Genomic DNA, 20,966 nt, shown 5'->3' on the forward strand with positions numbered 1-20,966 from the left:
TTGCAACATGGATATCAACAGTTCTGATTTAGTTCATTTAATTTAGTTGTGATATCTATTAAGAAACACAAATCCAACAACCATTTTTCATCGTATAATCGTGGAACGTCTTCGCCGTTCTCATTCATGAAAATTCTAATTTCTTCCCTGAGGTTCCAAAATCTTAATAAACATTTTCCACGACTCAACCATCGTATTTTGGCGTAATATATTAGGTCACAGTACTCGGACTCCAGTTCGCGAAGGTATTCTTGAAACTGGCGGTGTTTTAATGAATTATTTTTTATTTTGTTAATAATATTAATGACAACTGACATCACGTGAGACATATTTAATGACTGAGCACATAGATTTTCTATATGTAAAAAACAATGACAAATAAATAAATCCAAAAATGATGTATTTTGTCCCAAGCTTTCAATATGTTTGCAAATGAAAGTAACTGCTCCTATGTTTTTTCCTATCATTGATGGTGCTCCATCGGTTGTAATACCAATAAGTTTTTTTAAATCTAATTGTCGATCTTCCGCGCATTTTAGAACAGCATCGTTAATATCTTTGCCCGTTGTTGTATCCTTCAGACTCACAAGATCAAGGAGTTCTTCTGTTACTTTCAGCTTATTATCAACTCCGCGAATAAATATAGCAAGTTGTGATGTATCCTTGATATCGGTTGTTTCATCCAAAGCTAATGACTAGTACACAAATTGTTTGGTATGTTCATTGAGGTTTAGGGAAATTTCATTGGAAATATCATCAACTCTACGTGCAACAGTTTGATGAGACAGACTTATTTCTTTATAAATATGAACTTTTTCCGGGCTAATATCTTCAGCTGCAGCAATTAAACATTCTTTGATGTATTCTCCATCCGAGAAAGGTTTCATTTTTTTAGCAATAATTTGAGAAATTTTTAAACTTGTACTGATAATGTCGTTTGATTGTTGATTTTGTTTTTGAAACACATTTTGTTGAGACTTTAAGTTAGCTTTAAGTAAGTGTAATTTGGCCTTGCGTTCACCACCAGAAAGTACAGAAAGTTCCGTATGTTTTTCATAATGTCTTCGTATGTTATAAGTTTTAGCAGTAATCGTTTCACGACAAACTAAGCACACAGCATTATTTTTTACTTGCAAGAAAAAGTAGTCATCTTCCCAATTATTTTTAAATTGTCTGTTTTCATCTTCTAGTTTTCTTTTCTTCCCAATATATTAAGCTATGTGTTTACCAAATTTGGTGAAATTCGGCCAAGGAATAACTGAGTAAAATCGGTATATAGGTACCCACATACATACAAGATTCCATTTTTATATATTAAGATATAGGAGTTTTATAAAACGTCATTCGACCAAGTAATAAAAATTATTTGTATTATCGATTATTAAAATTTAAATATTAATTTGTGCGATTTCCTTTTTTTGTTATCGGGCCGCACAAAAATCGCAATCGGGCCGCAGGCGGCCCGTGGGCCGCCAGTTGGACATGGCTGCTTTAGAGATTATCTAAAAGGAAAAGCTAATAATTAAAATGCTTGAATTAATTTTTATTGATTCATTTAATATTTAAACAAATTAATTGAATTAATAAATTTGTCCTCATATTATACATTAAAATCGTCTTTACTTTCCTAAATAAACAACGGGGTAATGATAAGGGTAATAATAAGGATAATAATATGGATAATAAGCACTTTCTGATCCTTCCAATGCCTCTTTTGGTTCATCAGGACTTTGTGGTATACTAAAAAAGTGACATTAATAAATGCATATTTCAAATCTTAAAAACTTACGCCCTAACAACCCTCATTTGATCTTTTTCCATGGGAGATATTGGTCTTGGTGGTATGATACGACCAAAAACACTTACAAAGAGAACACATAAAGTGAAAATCTAAAATCAAATATAAATTAAAATAAATAAATGTTAAAAATGAAAACTTACCAAGAGTTTCATGGCGAATGCTTGAAAATTGAAAATGAAACTGGTAATGAACCATGTATCATGTACATGGTTTATTTATACTACCCGATCGAACGATCTTATTAGGAGTGGATCGTGATCGGCATATCCCCCGCGCAATGACAATGCGAATGTAAATTAATTTAAAACAATTAGCATTATAAGACGATGCGGCGTTTGCGCCTCTGGCATATGGATTGCATCTTTTACCGTTGCCATTCACCAGTCAACTCAAATTAATGGCCCGGAGTTACAATATAATAAAAGGTGTAAACGTTTTGATGACTAACCCAACTAAATTTAGGCTATGTTAACTAATCAATGATATCTATGAATAGCATGATTATACAAGAATTTTAATAGTTAAATTAAACGCTTTATTTAATGGGCAGGAAAAAAAGATGAAGACAAAAAGTTATGTAATAATTTGCATTGACCTTCATTTAAAATTTATGTCGATCAAGCCGTGTCAGTAATGAACGTTAATCATTATTAATTATTATGGTATTAGAAATATATCAATCTTAATGTATCGCCTCTACATTTTTATTTCTAATTTCCATAAAAAGTGTCAATACAAAGGATATTCTTTTCTGCATGAAGAACTAACGTTTTAAAGCAGTTATAGTTTCATCATTGATTCCTTCCCTGTTTATGATTTCACTGCTTTTATTACTTTCACGTTTATATTGAGTTTTTTCCAAAGCTTAGCAAAGTTACATAAATCGTGAAGATGCAACATTTGGTTTAGAGCATATTTTTTACTTATTACTTAAGAGGATAACCTATTAGCAAAAACAACGAATACCATTTTATTCAGCCATCGTTTAAAATTTTTGTATGTTTGTTACATCAAAATTTCTATTTGTTTATATAGTTTTTAGTGATGCATTTAGTTTTTTCAAAAAATGTCGCGCAACGTTTCTAAAATCACGTTTTAAAAAAATTTTAAAAACGGAATGTATCACCAGGTAGTGTAAATGTAAAGTAAATCATATTTAAACAGTTCAATTTTTTTATTAAATGCAGCAAATTTAAATAAAATGGGTTTAATAAGTCGGTTTTGATTGCTTGCGGAGTATAAATACGGCAACATCGCAAATATTGCTCCGTCCCAAACATTACCCGAGACATAGTGGAGCTCGGTATTCTCAGTAACCGAGACGTCGGCGTAGTGTCTCCCAAGAAAAACAAACCTGAGCGATTAATATTTTCGGATAGATCAACAAATTTGTATATCATTAATTTAAATTACGTAGAATGTAAAATAATGTCTATGGGCCGGTTGTACCACCTCCCGATAAACTATCTAACGGATAATTACCATGGATACAGCGGTTTTAAGCGCTCTCATTGGCTAAGGTCCATTAGTACCATCTTTTAGATAAATTTATCTTATAGATAAACCCATCTACTAGCCAATCAGAGCGCGTGAAATAGCCGTTACCATAGTAATAATCCCTTATAGGCCCCATACACCTGCATACATATTGGGCAACCTGATGTTGCGCAACAAAGTGTTGTACAAACATGGTTAGCCATACACTGTGCGCTATTTTATGCAAACCTCAGTTGTATGTGTTGCGTTCATACGGAAACATGCCATCTGACGAAGCGGCCTGTTTAGCTATAATAATTGCTATAACCTCCGAGGATGTTGGTATTAAAAAAAGAAGGAGGAAGAGTAGAGTATGGATGAAAGAGTGGTTGAAGAAAAGATCCCTTTTTAGCCACGCAAATCTCCTCAAGAAACTTCAATTGAGTTCACCACTAGATTACAAAAATTATTTACGAATGGACCCCACTACTTTTGGCGAATTATTGGTAATGATAACATCACTTATAGAAAAACAACATACTATAATGAGAGAAGCAATATCACCCAAGCAAAGGTTATTTGCAACTTTACGATACCTTACTTCTGGGCTTACTTACGAGGGTTTAAAGTTCGAAACAGCAATAGCTGCTCAAACACTTGGAAAGATTATTATAGAGACCTGTGACGCAATCATAAAGGTTTTGAAGAAATATATAAAGGTAAGTAATTATTACTTTATTAACTTTCATTAAAATAACAATACAAATAATATGAACTAAAAATAAACAAAGTAATATAAAACCTGAAAAACTGAAGTTATTTGACTGTTGGGCAACTTTCTCCTACTACAATATATTTAAATAAAATCTGGGTCTGGATATGGGTCTTCTGGTCTGCCTATCTGTACCGGAGCTGGGGAGTAATGAGTTTTTGTATTATTTGAATGTGATGGGTACACGTATTGGGATGAATGTTGTGGTCTGTTCTCTAGAGTGGTGATTTGTACTGGAGATGGAGGGTATGATTGAGATAGACTACTATTACTTGTATGAGGTGAATATCCGTATGAAAATAGACGTGAGTTTGGCCCATTTATTGTTACAGAATTTCTGTGAAGGGTTCCTAAACGCCCTTCATATAAGATGTCGCTAATGGCCTTTTTCGCGTGAATTTGCTGCTCGGGCGACATTTTCATTAGCTCCAGTTGCTCCAGCTCCAGCTAGAATGTCTACCTCATTGTTGGAAGCACGCAGATGTTGGCAAGCCATTCTTAATAATTCATTTCGGGTCTGAGATTCCTCGGTTGTCCCTTTTCGTTTTGGAGCTCTACGTCCTGTGGCAGCTTCCGGCATTTCTATTTCTTGAGAAGTATCTGGATTTTCCTCTTCTGCTGCATTTGCTTCTGGGTTACCATCGTCCCGAGAAGAATCCTATAAAAGGCCAAAATGGGTTTATAATATTCCTACTTTTCTTTATTAAACAATTCTATAAATAATAATTGAAGAGTCCACTGCAAAAAGGCGGAATTTCAAGAAATCTTTCGTCTTTTTTGCAGTGGGCTCTTCAATTGTGCATGATTCAAGATGCAATTCTATAAATGACACTAACGATATGTTTCTTTCAGCTACCACAAAGTGAAAATGAGTGGAGAGCTGTAAGTAAAGATTTTGAAACGAAGTGGAATTTTCCTCTTTGCTTAGGGGCAATAGACGGTAAACATATACACATATTTAAACCCACCGGAACAGGCTCCTATTACTTCAACTATAAGCATTCATTTAGTATTGTTTTAATGGGAATTGTAAATGCAAACTATGAATTCTTGATGGTTGATGTGGGCGCTAATGGACGTGTTTCTGATGCAGGGGTGTTTTCAAATACCTTCTTCTATAAAAAACTTGTAGAAAAGAACTTGGGCCTTCCTGAACCGGAAAATTTGTCTTTAACTAATACCAAAGTGCCTTATGTTTTCGTAGAGGATGACGCTTTCCCACTTCTGGAGAATTTAATGAAACCATTCAGCAAGAGAAACCTCACCAAGGAAGAAAAAATTTATAACTACAGGGTGTCACGCAGCCGTCGGATTATTGAAAATGCATTTGGGATACTAGCTTCTCGATTTAGAATTCTGTTAAGTCAAATTAATCTATGTCCAGAAAAAGCTGTTACTATAACATTAGCATGTTGCTATTTGCACAACTTTTTACGACATAAAAAAGTAGAGTGTTACTTCCAAGGCGGCATAGATGTTGAAAATATAAATACCGGAGAGTTTACAAATGCTGATTGGAGAGCAGATCCTACGTTACAAACACTACAACCACTTCAAGGGAGAAACAGTACAACAACAGCAAAAGAAGTAAGAGTATAGTTTTGTAATTACTTTAATACTGTTGGAGCTAGGTTCTATTTCCTTTAATTTTTCGGTTAGTTTTTCATACGCGACGTTCTTCTTGTTTCTATTTTTGTACACATCACTCTTCACTTTCCACACTTCTGGCAACTGGCGATATAGATTAATAAATTCGTCCAAAAGTCTTTGTTGTTTATAAAGTTCGCCATTTTAAAATTATTAGTACTACTAGTGTGTGGCGTATGCGGAACTTGTCCAAACCTGCCCTTAACTGTACAACCTCTCGAGCCAGGACCCATATATGATGCAATAGTTGCACAACGTCATCCGTTACGCAATTAATTTCAAACAATTTTGAATTTCTACAACTTGTTGCGCATCACGTTGAACAACACCATACACCATACAATTTTTGCACAACAGCCTCTGTTGTGCAATTTGTTCGCAGGTGTATGGGCCCTTTTAGATAGCTTAACCAGAAGATGGTAGTAACGAAGTGCTCCAATTTATCTATCGGATAAATTTATCGGGAGTTGGTACAACCGGCCCTAAGTGTGGCAATAAATTTTTAATAATGAGAATATTTGCACAATTATCTGATCATCTACTATTAGAGTAATTATTAAAATAAATACAAAATAAAAATATAAAGAAGCACCAAAGGTATATTTTAAAATAAATAATACAATATAAATAATAAAAAAATATATCATAAAAAACAAAAAATTTTCTTAATAAACAATTTTTAAATTTTTTCAAAAATTTTCTGATATAAGGGTACTAAAATTTTACATCATCGTAAAGAGAAAAACAATCTCTATCAAATGAGCTTAACAAAAGGGTACATTGCCATTTAAAAAAATTCAAGTGTTATTCGTCGCTCATTTGTTTTCTGAAATATAAACAATTGAATGCTGTCTTATTATGGCAAATAAAATATTAAACAACTTTTGTATAAAATGTTTACTTTTATATAATGTTTAAAAGTCAACATTTACCGAGATATATACTGTATTCCATAAATAATGGGCACCCTATATAAAAATATATGGTGTTTCTGTAAGTGGTGGCATAATTTCAACCTCATATACTACTAGAGCAAAAATTATGACAACTAGTGTAAACATTTTTACAATCAGTATCAGAATATCAAGAAAGATTTCCACAGTGTCATTTGCCATATTATTTAGTTTTTAGCGATTCTTTCAGAAGACTTCGAGAAACAGGTAATCCTATTGTCCGACCGCATGTAGTTAATGTAGAGGACGAAGAAGCTGTAATTAATGCTGTCATTGATAATCCTTCCATCAGCATTCGAAGAATAGCACACAACATACATGTAAGTCAACATTTTGCATGGCGCGTATTGAATCGCCAAGTCCTTCATCCGTATCGTAAACAGAACGTTCAAGCTCTACAGCCAGGAGATAATCAGCAACGGTTAGCATTTTGTGAATGGTTACTGTAGTAACATGCCCAAAATAATGACTTCATTTCAAATGATCGCTGGACAGATGAAGCATATTTTACAGGAGATGGTATAAATAATTACCATAATGAACATATCTGGGCATTACAAAATCCGCATGCGATTAGACCAAGGAAATTTCAACACCGTTTCAGCATCAACGTTTGGGGTGGATTATTTAACAACAATTTACTAGGTTTGCATGTACTTGATGAACGTTTGAACGCTGTAAATTACAGATTTTTTTGAACAACACGATTTCTACTTATGGGGTCATATGAAACAAATTGTGTATTAAGTGGAAATTAACACACGAAAACAGTTATTAAACAGAATACAAATGGCTGCTACTGAAACAAAAAATCAACCAGACATTTTAATTCGGCTGAAGAACTCTTTAATTCGTCATTGTGAAGCATGTATTCCTCCTTCAGAAGGAGTCTATTTTGAACAATATTTGTAATATTTATGAGTTTTAAAAAAAATGTAGCAGTTAATTATGATATAAAAATGAAAACTTTAAAGGATTATAATTTCGTAATTAATTAAAATAGGACATATGTTCATTAACATTTTTTTTTTGTAATTGGATTAGCTATCTTATGTCAAAGTTTGATGGTGAGCTGATAAATCACCCTGTATAAATCAATAAATGACTAAGGTATAGATTACCTGTAATAATTTCAATGATTTGTCATATACAAATAAAATTTGGTATACTGTGCAATTTTATAATGAGGAATCTGATAAGATCGGCATCCACCAACATCCCTTTTCGTGAAAATATATAATTTTAACTAACAATTTTATCAATTGTTATCATTATTATCTAATGAAATACTAGCAATAACAGCTATGTTCCAAAAAGCGGCCTCGGCTCGTATTCAAATGCATTCAACTAATTGTAAGAATAAAATCAACGTCGCTGATTGTCGGGGAATTACCCGACAATCGGACAGTCCTAGTCGCCATCGGCCTGGCGCGCCGGCCGATCGAGTACACATGGAGCGGTGTTGCCACATTAAGCGTGTTCACGAGCGAATCTCGTTTCGAATTTTTCGCCAGCTAGGTAGGCCTCTTAAGTGATTGTAAATAAGTAGCTCTGAATCCTGCATCTTCCTTTTTTGATACTCGTTTCACTACTTACTCTCATATCTTGTTTCAACTGAAATTTTTGGAAATGAATTTCAATGTAAAACTAGACATGATGAAGATAAAAAATGTATTAGAAAGATCGTGTTAATTTTTGATAACCTACATTTCATTTAATTATAATTTTATACATCTATTATTTAATAGGCCTTGCTACCTAATTAAATTCGAACATTCTCTTCCATTTTGAATACACCATTCGGTATCAATTGCTTCAGCACCTATTCCAATTTGTACAAGTCTTTCTCTGTGATACAAAAATCTTTGTTTAACTTTAGAAGATGTTTCATCGGGTTCAGACCAAAATATTTCTGCCATTGCTGAAGCTCTTGGCCATATCCTACTGTCCAAATATGAATCGTCGATTTTTTCTGTCCATACTGTTACTTCGGATCCGAGAATTTTATGACGAACCTCATCTGCAAATGAAAGCAGGTATAAATAAATAAATATTTTATTGTGAAGTTTTTTAATCCCACCGTTTATATTTAATTCGTTGACTATTCGAAAATCATAAATGTTTTCCCAGGTGTTATAATTTTGGCAATGAACGTCGAATCCGCAATCGAGGTAAAACGGATTTATACTACTAATTATGATATTATATCCTTTTTCGATTAAATTTTTTTCATATCCGTTTCCTCCATTCCATACTTGAATAATGTAACGACTCTGTGGGATGTTTTGTAAATATTCATCCTGGGATAAAATTCCATCCCAAATAATAATTAAATTAAATTAATTAAAAAATGCATCCTCCCAAATTTCCATAAAAAGTGTCAATACAAAGAATATCATTTACAGTAATCCCTCGACTTACGCGGTTTTTCTAACGATAGCGCTTTGAGGTTTTCGCCATTGAAATTTATTTACTTCTAAAAAAAGAGATCGAGACATGTTAGCTACTTTTTTTCTAACTGGTATAGTTTTTGAGATAGCCTATTCGGACATCAAATTTGAACCATCCTGTACATACATTTTTTACATCCTGATTTTATAATATGTATTTATCGAATTTCGACTTACACGATTTTCGATTTACGCGGCTACTGTCAGTCCCACCTATCGCGTAACTACGGGGTATTACTGTATTAGTTTCACGTTTATATTGAGTTTTTCCAAAGCTTAGCAATGTTTTACAAGTCATATAGATGCAATTCTTGGTTTAGAGCTTATTTTTACTTATTACTTGAGTGATTTGATAAGTAGATTTTTAAGCTCTAAACTCTACATCTTTCTCGACCTCTATATCTTGATACTCATTTCACTATCCAGTATATCTTGTTGCAACTGAGATTCTTGGAAATGAATTTCGATGTAAAAGTTGGTATGATGAAGATAAAAAGTATATTAGCAAAGAACGCGTTAATTTTTGATAACCTACATTTTATTTAATTATAATTTTATATATTGTGATAATATGTGTATTCGTCTTTCGAAAATGAATAAAAATACTTTAATTAAATACAATAAATAAATAACAATCTTTAATTGAAAATAGAAAAAATACTTTACAAACAAAATTATTGAAACAAAAAAAAAAATATCTAACAGGAGACTCTACAAAAAAAAATAACGAAAGTAAAGGATCTCGGGGTTTGTTTTCTACGGCTCATGTAAACGAAAACAGCTGCTCATGTTTTAAAAAAAAACATTTAAGTTAATCTATTACTTTCAGCTCTAAAACTTCTTAAATAAATTGATTTTGATAATTGAAATAATCAAAGTGATCTGAAATAATTGATTTTGATTCGCTCTGGATTACACACGAGGTAAGTGAGTTATTTTTTTAGAAATGGTATATCGAAAATAAAAAAAAAATCTTAACTTCTTTGGTTTTACGGATGTTGGTGGAATTGATTGAAATCTTGATTCCTCCCTGGTTTGAACTGCTCCTTTTTCTCCCTTGGTGGAATGTGCTGGTACCCCCTTGGTGGCTTTCCGGAAAAACTATTCCGTTGTCTTCTTTCCCAGGTTGGTTATCGTACTCTTCTTAATTAATTTTAGCTTCTTTTCTTCTCCCTCAATTGTGAATTTCTTTGGTTATGTTTTTTATTCAGAAATTTATCTTCGTAGGATTTCACGAGCGTTTTCAAATAGATGTTTACTCAATGATGATCAGGAAGCGAATTTTAGCGTCCTCGTTATTCATTTTTCACCCTTTTTTCGGCAAAAATCGACAAAAACTTCTCTTTTTTGTCCATCACCCTCTTTGATACCACAAGAAAAAGTGTAAAAAATTTGTATTTCTGAGCGCCATCTCTTATTGACATTTGGTTTTTCTTCCAAATTTTTAAAAATTACTTTTTAAATAAACTATATTTATTGAAATCCTTCAATGTCTGAATACTCTGAATTATTTCATTCCCTTTGACACAATTTTTCACATTAATTCTTCTTTAATTCCAAAATTTATATTCCGTTTCTTTCAAAATCTTCACATTTTTAATTTTCAACATATCGGTTTTAAACTGATTAAAATCACTTGAATCTGATGTAATTCATTATAAGCTTTATGTTTTTAGGTATTCCAAGAAGTTTTTTGGCTGTAATCATCCATAAATTGAATACTTTAGATTTGGAGGTTATGTTTCGTTTTTTTTTTGTGGCCTCTTTTTTTAACTAAATACAAGAATATTTCTTAATCTACGACGGAAATACGAACGGATTTATCATTGATTAAAACATTTTTACAAATAACGACGAAATCAATGAGAACTATAACAAACTTTTATGAAATTTTTCAATGATCAGCTTTAACTATCCTCGGTATATCAACTTTGATATCAATACGTGAGTTGTTCTTTATATTTTAATTATAATATTAATTTGAACGATTTGAAGAAGTACTAATAAACTCTCTAGGCTCTCGATTTACAAGGATTTTTCTACGGAATGTCATTATTTCCTCTATTGTAATTATTTCTTATAACAAAACTATTGTTTATTAATTAATTAATAAAATTATGAGTGAAACCCAATATTATTACAATATCTATTATTTAATAGGCCTTGCTACCTAATTAAATTTGAACATTCTCTTCCATTTTGAATACACCATTCGGTATCAATTGCTTCAGCACCTATTCCAATTTGTACAAGTCTTTCTCTGTGATACAAAAATCTTTGTTTAACTTTAGAAGATGTTTCATCGGGTTCAGACCAAAATATTTCTGCCATTGCTGCAGCTCTTGGCCATATCCTACTGTCCAAATATGAATCGTCGATTTTTTCTATCTATACTGTTATTTCGGATCCGAGAATTTTATAACGAACCTCATCTACAATTAAAAGCAGGTGTAAATAAATAAATATTTTATTGTGAAGTTTTTTAATCCCACCGTTTATGTTGAATTCGTTGAATATCCGAAAATCATAAATGTTTTCCCAGGTGTTATAATTTTGGCAATGAACGTCGAATCCGCAATCGAGGTAAAACAGATTTATACTGCTAATTATGATATTATATCCTTTTTCGATTAAATCTTTTTCATATCCGTTTCCTCCATTCCATACTTGAATAATGTAACGACTCTGTGGGACGTTTTGTAAATATTCATCCTGGGGTAAAATTCCATCCCAAATAATAATTAAATTAATTAAAAAATGCATCCTCCCAAATTTCCATAAAAAGTGTCAATACAAAGAATATCATTTATTAGTTTCACGTTTATACATATTAAACTTTTCCAAAGCTTAGCAAAGTTTCACAAGTCATATAAATGCAATTCTTGGTTTAGAGCTTATTTTTACTTATTACTTGAGTGATTTGATAAGTAGATTTTTAAGCTCTAAACTCTACATCTTTCTCGACATCTATATCTTGATACTCATTTCACTATCCAGTATATCTTGTTGCAACTGAGATTCTTGGAAATGAATTTCGATGTAAAAGTTGGTATGATGAAGATAAAAAGTATATTAGCAAAGAACGCGTTAATTTTTGATAACCTACATTTTATTTAATTATAATTTTATATATTGTGATAATATGTGTATTCGTCTTTCGAAAATGAATAAAAATACTTTAATTAAATACAATAAATAAATAACAATCTTTAATTGAAAATAGAAAAAATACTTTACAAACAAAATTATTGAAACAAAAAAAAAAAATATCTAACACGAGACTCTACAAAAAAAAATAACGAAAGTAAAGGATCTCGGGGTTTGTTTTCTATGGCTCATGTAAACGAAACACAGCTGCTCATGTTTTTAAAAAAAACATTTAAGTTAATCTATAACTTTCAGCTCTAAAACTTCTTAAATAAATTGATTTTGATAATTGAAATAATCAAAGTGATCTGAAATAATTGATTTTGATTCGCTCTGGATTACACACGAGGTAAGTGAGTTATTTTTTTAGAAATGGTATATCGAAAATAAAAAAAAAATCTTAACTTCTTTGGTTTTACAGATGTTGGTGGAATTGATTGAAATCTTGATTCCTCCCTGGTTTGAACTGCTCCTTTTTCTCCCTTGGTGGAATGTGCTGGTACCCCCTTGGTGGCTTTCTGGAAAAACTATTCCGTTGTCTTCTTTCCCAGGTTGGTTATCGTACTCTTCTTAATTAATTTTAGCTTTTTTTCTTCTCCCTCAATTGTGAATTTCTTTGGTTATGTTTTTTCTTCAGAAATTTATCTTCGTAGGATTTCACGAGCGTTTTCAAATAGATGTTTACTCAATGATGATCAGGAAGCGAATTTTAGCGTCCTCGTTATTCATTTTTCACCCTTTTTTCGGCAAAAATCGACAAAAACTTCTCTTTTTTGTCCATCACCCTCTTTGATACCTTTGATACCACAAGAAAAAGTGTAAAAAATTTGTATTTCTGAGCGCCATCTCTTATTGACATTTGGTTTTTCTTCCAAATTTTTAAAAATTACTTTTTAAATAAACTATATTTATTGAAATCCTTCAATGTCTGAATACTCTGAATTATTTCATTCCCCTTTGACATAATTTTTCACATTAATTCTTCTTTAATTCCAAAATTTATATTCCGTTTCTTTCAAAATCCTCACATTTTTAATTTTCAACATTTCGGTTTTAAACTGATTAAAATCACTTGAATCTGATGTAATTCATTATAAGCTTTATGTTTTTAGGTATTTCAAGAAGTTTTCTGGCTGTAATCACCCATAAATTGAATACTTTGGATTTGGAGGTTATGTTGCGTTTTTTTTGTGGCCTCTTTTTTTAACTAAATACAAGAATATTTCTTAATCTACGACGGAAATACGAACGGATTTATCATTGATTAAAACATCTTTACAAATAACGACAAAATCAATGAGAACTATAACAAACTTTTATGAAATTTTTCAACGATCAGCTTTAACTATCCTTGGTATATCAACTTTGATATCAATACGTGAGTTGTTCTTTATATTTTAATTATAATATTAATTTGAACGATTTGAAGAAGTACTAATAAACTCTCTAGGCTCTCGATTTACAAGGATTTTTCTACGGAATGTCATTATTTCCTCTATTGTAATTATTTCTTATAACAAAACTATTGTTTATTAATTAATTAATAAAATTATGAGTGGAACCCAATATTATTACAATATCTATTATTTAATAGGCCTTGCTACCTAATTAAATTCGAACATTCTCTTCCATTTTGAATACACCATTCGGTATCAATTGCTTCAGCACCTATTCCAATTTGTACAAGTCTTTCTCTGTGATACAAAAATCTTTGTTTAACTTTAGAAGATGTTTCATCGGGTTCAGACCAAAATATTTCTGCCATTGCTGAAGCTCTTGGCCATATCCTACTGTCTAAATATGAATCGTCGATTTTTTCTGTCCATACTGTTACTTCGGATCCTAGAATTTTATGACGAACCTCATCTACAAATGAAAGCAGGTATAAATAAATAAATATTTTATTGTGAAGTTTTTTAATCCCACCGTTTATATTGAATTCGTTGAATATCCGAAAATCATAAATGTTTTCCCAGGTGTTATAATTTTGGCAATGAACATCGAATCCGCAATCGAGGTAAAACGGATTTATACTACTAATTATGATATTATATCCTTTTTCGATTAAATTTTTTTCATATCCGTTTCCTCCATTCCATACTTGAATAATGTAACGACTCTGTGAGATGTTTTGTAAATATTCATCCTGGGATAAAATTCCATCCCAAATAATAATTAAATTAAATTAATTAAAAAATGCATCCTCCCAAATTTCCATAAAAAGTGTCAATACAAAGAATATCATTTATTAGTTTCACGTTTATATTGAATTTTTCCAAAGCTTAGCAAAGTTTCACAAGTCATATAAATGCAATTCTTGGTTTAGAGCTTATTTTTACTTATTAGTTGAGTGATTTGATAAGTAGATTTTTAAGCTCTAAACTCTACATCTTTCTCGACCTCTATATCTTGATACTCATTTCACTATCCAGTATATCTTGTTGCAACTGAGATTTTTGGAAATGAATTTCGATGTAAAAGTTGGTATGATGAAGATAAAAAGTATATTAGCAAAGAACGCGTTAATTTTTGATAACCTACATTTTATTTAATTATAATTTTATATATTGTGATAATATGTGTGTTCGTCTTTCAAAAATGAATAAAAATACTTTAATTAAATACAATAAATAAATAACAATCTTTAATAGAAAATAGAAAAAATACTTTACAAACAAAATTATTGAAACAAAAAAAAAAAATAGGTATCTAACAGGAGACTCCACAAAAAAAAATAACGAAAGTAAAGGATATCGGGGTTTGTTTTCTAGGGCTCATGTAAACGAAACACAGCTGCTTATGTTTTTAAAAAAAACATTTAAGTTAATCTATAACTTTCAGCAATAAAACTTCTTAAATAAATTGATTTTGATAATTGAAATAATCAAAGTGATCTGAAATAATTGATTTTGATTCGCTCTGGATTACACACGAGGTAAGTGAGTTATTTTTTTAGAAATGGTATATCGAAAATAAAAAAAAAATCTTAACTTCTTTGGTTTTACAGATGTTGGTGGAATTGATTGAAATCTTGATTCCTCCCTGGTTTGAACTGCTCCTTTTTCTCCCTTGGTGGAATGTGCTGGTACCCCCTTGGTGGCTTTCCGGAAAAACTATTCCGTTGTCTTCTTTCCCAGGTTGGTTATCGTATTCTTCTTAATTAATTTTAGCTTCTTTTCTTCTCCCTCAATTGTGAATTTCTTTGGTTATGTTTTTTCTTCAGAAATTTATCTTTGTAAGATTTCACGAGCGTTTTCAAATAGATGTTTACTCAATGATGATCAGGAAGCGAATTTTAGCGTCCTCGTTATTCATTTTTCACCCTTTTTTCGGCAAAAATCGACAAAAACTTCTCTTTTTTGTCCATCACCCTCTTTGATACCACAAGAAAAAGTGTAAAAAATTTGTATTTCTGAGCGCCATCTCTTATTGACATTTGGTTTTTCTTCCAAATTTTTAAAAATTACTTTTTAAATAAACTATATTTATTGAAATCCTTCAATGTCTGAATACTCTGAATTATTTCATTCCCCTTTGACACAATTTCTCACATTAATTCTTCTTTAATTCCAAAATTTATATTCCGTTTCTTTCAAAATCTTCACATTTTTAATTTTCAACATTTCGGTTTTAAACTGATTAAAATCACTTGAATCTGATGTAATTCATTATAAGCTTTATGTTTTTAGGTATACCAAGAAGTTTTTTGGCTGTAATCACCCATAAATTGAATACTTTAGATTTGGAGGTTATGTTTCGTTTTTTTTTTGTGGCCTCTTTTTTTAACTAAATACAAGAATATTTCTTAATCTACGACGGAAATACGAACGGATTTATCATTGATTAAAACATCTTTACAAATAACGACGAAATCAATGAGAACTATAATAAACTTTTATGAAATTTTTCAACGATCAGCTTTAACTATCCTCGGTATATCAACTTTGATATCAATACGTGAGTTGTTCTTTATATTTTAATTATAATATTAATTTGAACGATTTGAAGAAGTACTAATAAACTCTCTAGGCTCTCGATTTACAAGGATTTTTCTACGGAATGTCATTATTTCCTCTATTGTAATTATTTCTTATAACAAAACTATTGTTTATTAATTAATTAATAAAATTATGAGTGGAACCCAATATTATTACAATATCTATTATTTAATAGGCCTTGTTACCTAATTAAATTCGAACATTCTCTTCCATTTTGAATACACCATTCGGTATAAATTGCTTCAGCGCCTATTCCAATTTGTACAAGTCTTTCTCTGTCATACAAAAATCTTTGTTTAACTTTAGAAGATGTTTCATCGGGTGTAAATATTCATCCTGGGATAAAATTCCATCCCAAATAATAATTAAATTAGTTAAAAAATGCATCCTCCCAAATTTCCATAAAAAGTGTCAATACAAAGAATATCATTTATTAGTTTCACGTTTATATTGAATTTTTCCAAAGCTTAGCAAAGTTTCACAAGTCATAGAGATGCAATTCTTGGTTTAGAGCTTATTTTTACTTATTACTTGAGTGATTTGATAAGTAGAGTTTCCAGCTCAGAACTCTGCATCTTCCTCGACCTCTATTTCTTGATACTCATTTCATTATCCAGTATATCTTGTTGCAACTGAGATTTTTGGAAATGAATTTCGATGTAAAAGTAGACATGATGAAGATAAAAAATGTATTAGAAAGATCGTGTTAATTTTTGATAACCTACATTTTATTTAATTATAATTTTATACATCTATTATTTAATAGGCCTTGCTACCTAATTAAATTCGAACATTCTCTTCCATTTTGAATACACCATTCGGTATCAATTGCTTCAGCACCTATTCCAATTTGTACAAGTCTTTCCCTGTGATACAAAAATCTTTGTTTAACTTTAGAAGATGTTTCATCGGGTTCAGACCAAAATATTTCTGCCATTGCTGAAGCTCTTGGCCATATCCTACTGTCCAAATATGAATCGTCGATTTTTTCTGTCCATACTGTTACTTCGGATCCGAGAATTTTATGACGATCCTCATCTACAAATAAAAGCAGGTGTAAATAAATATATATTTTATTGTGAAGTTTTTTAATCCCACCGTTTATGTTGAATTCGTTGAATATTCGAAAATCATAAATGTTTTCCCAAGTGTTATAATTTTGGCAATGAATGTCGAATCCGCAATCGAGGTAAAACGGATTTATACTACTAATTATGATATTATATCCTTTTTCGATTAAATCTTTTTCATATCCGTTTCCTCCATTCCATACTTGAATAATGTAACGACTCTGTGGGATGTTTTGTAAATATTCATCCTGGGATAAAATTCCATCCCAAATAATAATTGGGGTATCGATTTTTTGATGTTTTCGATAACGTCCCAAAGCTTTATTTTGAAAATAATTTAATAATCTCGCCCCGTTTGCTTCTATTAAGTCCCAATTTCTATTTTTCATCCAATTTTTTATTGATTCATCTTGCATCCAACAAGATAAAGAAACTTCATCGGTACCCATATGAAATAATTCAGGGTGAAAATCTTCGATTATGTCCTTATAAATTCCTTCAAGAACTTCATATGTTTTTTCAAGTATTGGATTTAATTGACTATGTTGATCGTTACAATCAACGGTAATTTTTAAATTTTCCAAACCTTCACGTATATGAGCTGGGGCATCTAATTCTGGAATTACACGAACTCCCCTTATTAAAGCGTATGTTATCACATTGGATATATCGCTGGGAGTGTATATTTTTGAAGGTGAGTATGCACCGAGCGTTGATAATTCAGGAATTGTTGTAGAACCGTAGGGGAAGCTCTCAGAATCGGTTATATGCCAATGAAAAGTGTTGAGTTTTGACATTGCCATTCCCTCGATGGTTCTTTTGATGCTACGAATTGAAATAAAATGCCGAGCTGTATCTAACATAACCCCTCTATAAGGATACAAAGGTTTATCTTTTATGTAAGCACCTGAAATTATTTTGATTGAATTAATCGATAAGGAACAAACGATTAATTGTAAGAGGGTTTCAAGACCGTGCCTAACACCGAAAAAATTATTTGAAACTATGTTAACATAAACATTGTGTGATGACGCGTTTATAAATAATTCATATCCTTCCGACGTATTCAAAGTGAGTCGGGTTAAATTAGTATTAATAATGTTAAAGGCCACTTTTAGTTGGACTCCATTCTTTGCCCGACTCAATTTCTTCATCTTGTAAAACCGCTTCAAAAATCTCTTTGTTGCTCCTTTAATGAGACTTTTAATTAGAGTTTTTTGAAATTTTCTGATGTAAACGTAGACGGAATTCAACGGGATTAAAGTGCGATTTATCTCGAGATATGTTGGTTTTGGCCACAAACCAGCGTACGGCAAACAAATTAGTTTGCATTCTGCGAATGGAAGGGCATCTTTCGATAAGGTTTTGACGCAATTTCCATCCAAACATTTCCAAGAAAACTTCGGGAATAACGCGCACAATATTCTTATTATCGAAATAAAGAAAAATACAATGACAACTGCCATTTAATGTGTCAAATTTGACATAGTTTGGCGAAAATTTGAAATTTAAAGTTTAAAATCAAAAAATGCATCTTTTCCTATTAATATGACTTTGCAAACTAGGTGCCCATCTTCAAATTGTAACCGCCTTAAATATTGTGATGATACTATTTCTTCTACTGGAGCTTCTAGTACTACTTCAAATAGCACTGAAACAACTTGCTATGCATGTACAAAAAATGAGTGTGTACACAGAGTATGTAGTTTAAGTACTAATTGGGCACTCCCATCCACGTCTAGCGACCTCACGTCTTCAACAAACGCTAATTCAACGTCTAATTCTTCAAGTAGTTATCGCCGGTCTTCAAGATCGGGCTCATCCGAAGAATACGCGGATATCGTACCTGAATTGGCGCACTCAAAGAACAAAAATTCATGTAAACTATTAAAAAATAAATATTTATTCTTCAAGAATAAGGGTAAATATAGATCTAGAGATTCTTCCCCTAAAAACGGCGATGATTCCGAATCTGGATATGGAATAACTAACACAAATAATCAATCGAGAATTAGACATGTTAAGAGCAAAAATAGCTTTCTCTCCAAAATTAGAAACGCTACCAACAAGAATAGTGATTCAACATTTGGAGATGGTTCCACCAAACATAATTATCCTTTCAAAATGAGGAATATTATAAATAAAAATGTGAATTCGGAAAACAGAGATGCGATGTCTAAGAACTATGATCAATCTAAAATTAAAGATGGGGGTTCAAACAATAATTATCCTTTCAAAATGAGAAATAGCAATAAAAACACTGACTCAAAACCCGGAGGTTCCGAATCTACAATTGATCAATACTATGATCAATCTAAAATTAAAGATGGGGGTTCAAAAAATAATTATAATTTCAAAATGAGAAATAGCAATAAAAATGCTGACTCAAAATCCGGAGGTGCTGAATCTAGAATTGATCAATATAAAATTAAAGATGGGGGTTCAAAAAATAATTATCCTTTCAAAATGACAAATAGCAATAAAAATGCTGACTCAAAATCCGGAGGTGCCGAATCTACAATTGATCAATACTATGATCAATCTAAAATTAAAGATGGTAGTTCAAAAAATAATTATCCTTTCAAAATGAAAAATAGCAATAAAAATGCTGACTCAAACCCCGGAGGTGCCGAATCTACAATTGATCAATCTAAAATTAAAGATGGGGGTTCAAAAAAGAATTATCCTTTCAAAACTAGAAATACCAATAAAAATATTGACTCAAAACTTGGAGGTGCTGAGCCTACAATTAGGGATACAAGCAAAAATTATCCCATCGATACTAAAAATACTGATTCAACAACTGAAGATACTACAAGAAAAAACTATAATCAATTAACTAAAGATAATAACCCCAAAAATATGTATCCGTTTAAAAATATTATTACCAACAAGTCCGGTAACAAATCAATAACTACAGATAATTCGTCCAAGAAGCAAATTATGTATAAACCTAAGGATGTTATCGCGCAAACGAAGCATATAGTGTATAGGGCAAATTCAAATGTTAGCTATCCTATTGTTACTGTAAAAACAAGGAAGTTGAAGAAAGGGGGGAGATTGTTAATTAGACCAAAAACAAAAGTGGGATTTGAAGAAGAACCGGAAGTGTGGTATATGCAAGATGTTCCGTCTAAACGGGGAATTTCGCAGTATTTATCACTGTGGCTTTGTGATATTGTTAGATGTTGTGTTATACCAAGAGCTGATAATAGTAATACTAATAACGCAATTAAAGATACTTAAGAAACAGAATAATAATTTGAGTCAATAAAATTTATTAATACTTAATTTTAATATTATTAAATCACATTAAATCGTTTTAATTTTTTAACGAATTTTCTAACTAATCTTTCTCGATGAACCAACATACGTTCTTCAGCAAATCTCCAATTAGTGTTAGGCTCCGACCCATAGTTATCACTTTCGATTATTAATTAAAGTATCCTCTTCTTAATCCAACAAGCCGTTTTGAAAAATAAATTTCAGTTCATGAGAAATAAATTTTTGAAATGATCGAAAATTTTTTCCAATATTGCAATTTTCGCCGATTAAGTTTTAAAAATTTGTATAAAATCCATTTCTTGGAATATGAGTATGAAAATTTTCCAAAGTGTTAACAAAAGTGTCCTCTTTCCAATGAACCAACCCA

At 31.3% G+C, this 20,966-nt stretch overlaps 3 protein-coding genes and 1 long non-coding RNA gene across 4 annotated transcripts; 2 read left to right on the plus strand and 2 right to left on the minus strand.

Annotated features, from left to right (window-relative positions):
• Positions 1-14: 14 nt before the first annotated feature.
• On the minus strand, positions 15-1,953 carry LOC139430895 (general transcription factor II-I repeat domain-containing protein 2-like). The gene is made up of 5 exons (XM_071198354.1): positions 1,942-1,953; positions 1,790-1,890; positions 1,624-1,740; positions 771-924; positions 15-695 (listed from the first exon to the last, which is right to left on the minus strand). The coding sequence occupies exons 1-5, from the start codon at positions 1,951-1,953 to the stop codon at positions 15-17; spliced, it is 1,065 nt and encodes a 354-aa protein (XP_071054455.1).
• Positions 1,523-18,777, minus strand: LOC111422134 (chitooligosaccharidolytic beta-N-acetylglucosaminidase-like). The gene is made up of 10 exons (XM_071198355.1): positions 17,343-18,777; positions 17,021-17,282; positions 16,857-16,965; positions 14,173-14,392; positions 13,867-14,112; positions 8,730-8,987; positions 8,408-8,669; positions 1,942-4,707; positions 1,790-1,890; positions 1,523-1,740 (listed from the first exon to the last, which is right to left on the minus strand). Exons 1-8 carry the CDS (start codon positions 18,466-18,468, stop codon positions 4,632-4,634), a joined length of 2,559 nt encoding a protein of 852 aa, XP_071054456.1. The 5' UTR covers positions 18,469-18,777; the 3' UTR covers positions 1,523-1,740; positions 1,790-1,890; positions 1,942-4,631.
• On the plus strand, positions 14,854-16,391 carry LOC139430423 (uncharacterized). The gene is made up of 2 exons (XR_011640916.1): positions 14,854-16,203; positions 16,276-16,391. It is a non-coding gene; the product is annotated as an uncharacterized lncRNA (long non-coding RNA).
• Positions 18,778-18,862: 85 nt separating the features above from the next.
• Positions 18,863-20,560, plus strand: LOC139430896 (probable serine/threonine-protein kinase clkA). The gene has a single exon (XM_071198356.1). It carries the CDS (start codon positions 18,863-18,865, stop codon positions 20,558-20,560), a length of 1,698 nt encoding a protein of 565 aa, XP_071054457.1.
• The last annotated feature ends 406 nt before the right edge of the window (positions 20,561-20,966 follow it).

Source organism: Onthophagus taurus, chromosome 7 (genome assembly GCF_036711975.1).
Source record: "Onthophagus taurus isolate NC chromosome 7, IU_Otau_3.0, whole genome shotgun sequence".
NCBI lineage: Eukaryota > Metazoa > Arthropoda > Insecta > Coleoptera > Scarabaeidae > Onthophagus > Onthophagus taurus.

Coding starts and splice junctions, on each gene's coding strand:
- LOC111422134 (XM_071198355.1), bottom strand. CDS start 18,468: ATGAAGAAATTGAGTCGGGCAAAGAATGGAGTCCAACTAAAAGTGGCC. Junction 16,966..17,020: donor GAATGTTCGAATTTAATTAG/GTAGCAAGGCCT, acceptor AATAAAATGTAG/GTTATCAAAAATTAACACGA. Junction 4,708..8,407: donor GAATGTTCGAATTTAATTAG/GTAGCAAGGCCT, acceptor GGCCTTTTATAG/GATTCTTCTCGGGACGATGG.
- LOC139430896 (XM_071198356.1), top strand. CDS start 18,863: ATGACTTTGCAAACTAGGTGCCCATCTTCAAATTGTAACCGCCTTAAA.
- LOC139430895 (XM_071198354.1), bottom strand. Junction 1,741..1,789: donor CAAATGAGGGTTGTTAGGGC/GTAAGTTTTTAA, acceptor TCACTTTTTTAG/TATACCACAAAGTCCTGATG. Junction 696..770: donor GTCTGTCTCATCAAACTGTT/GCACGTAGAGTT, acceptor TTTGTGTACTAG/TCATTAGCTTTGGATGAAAC.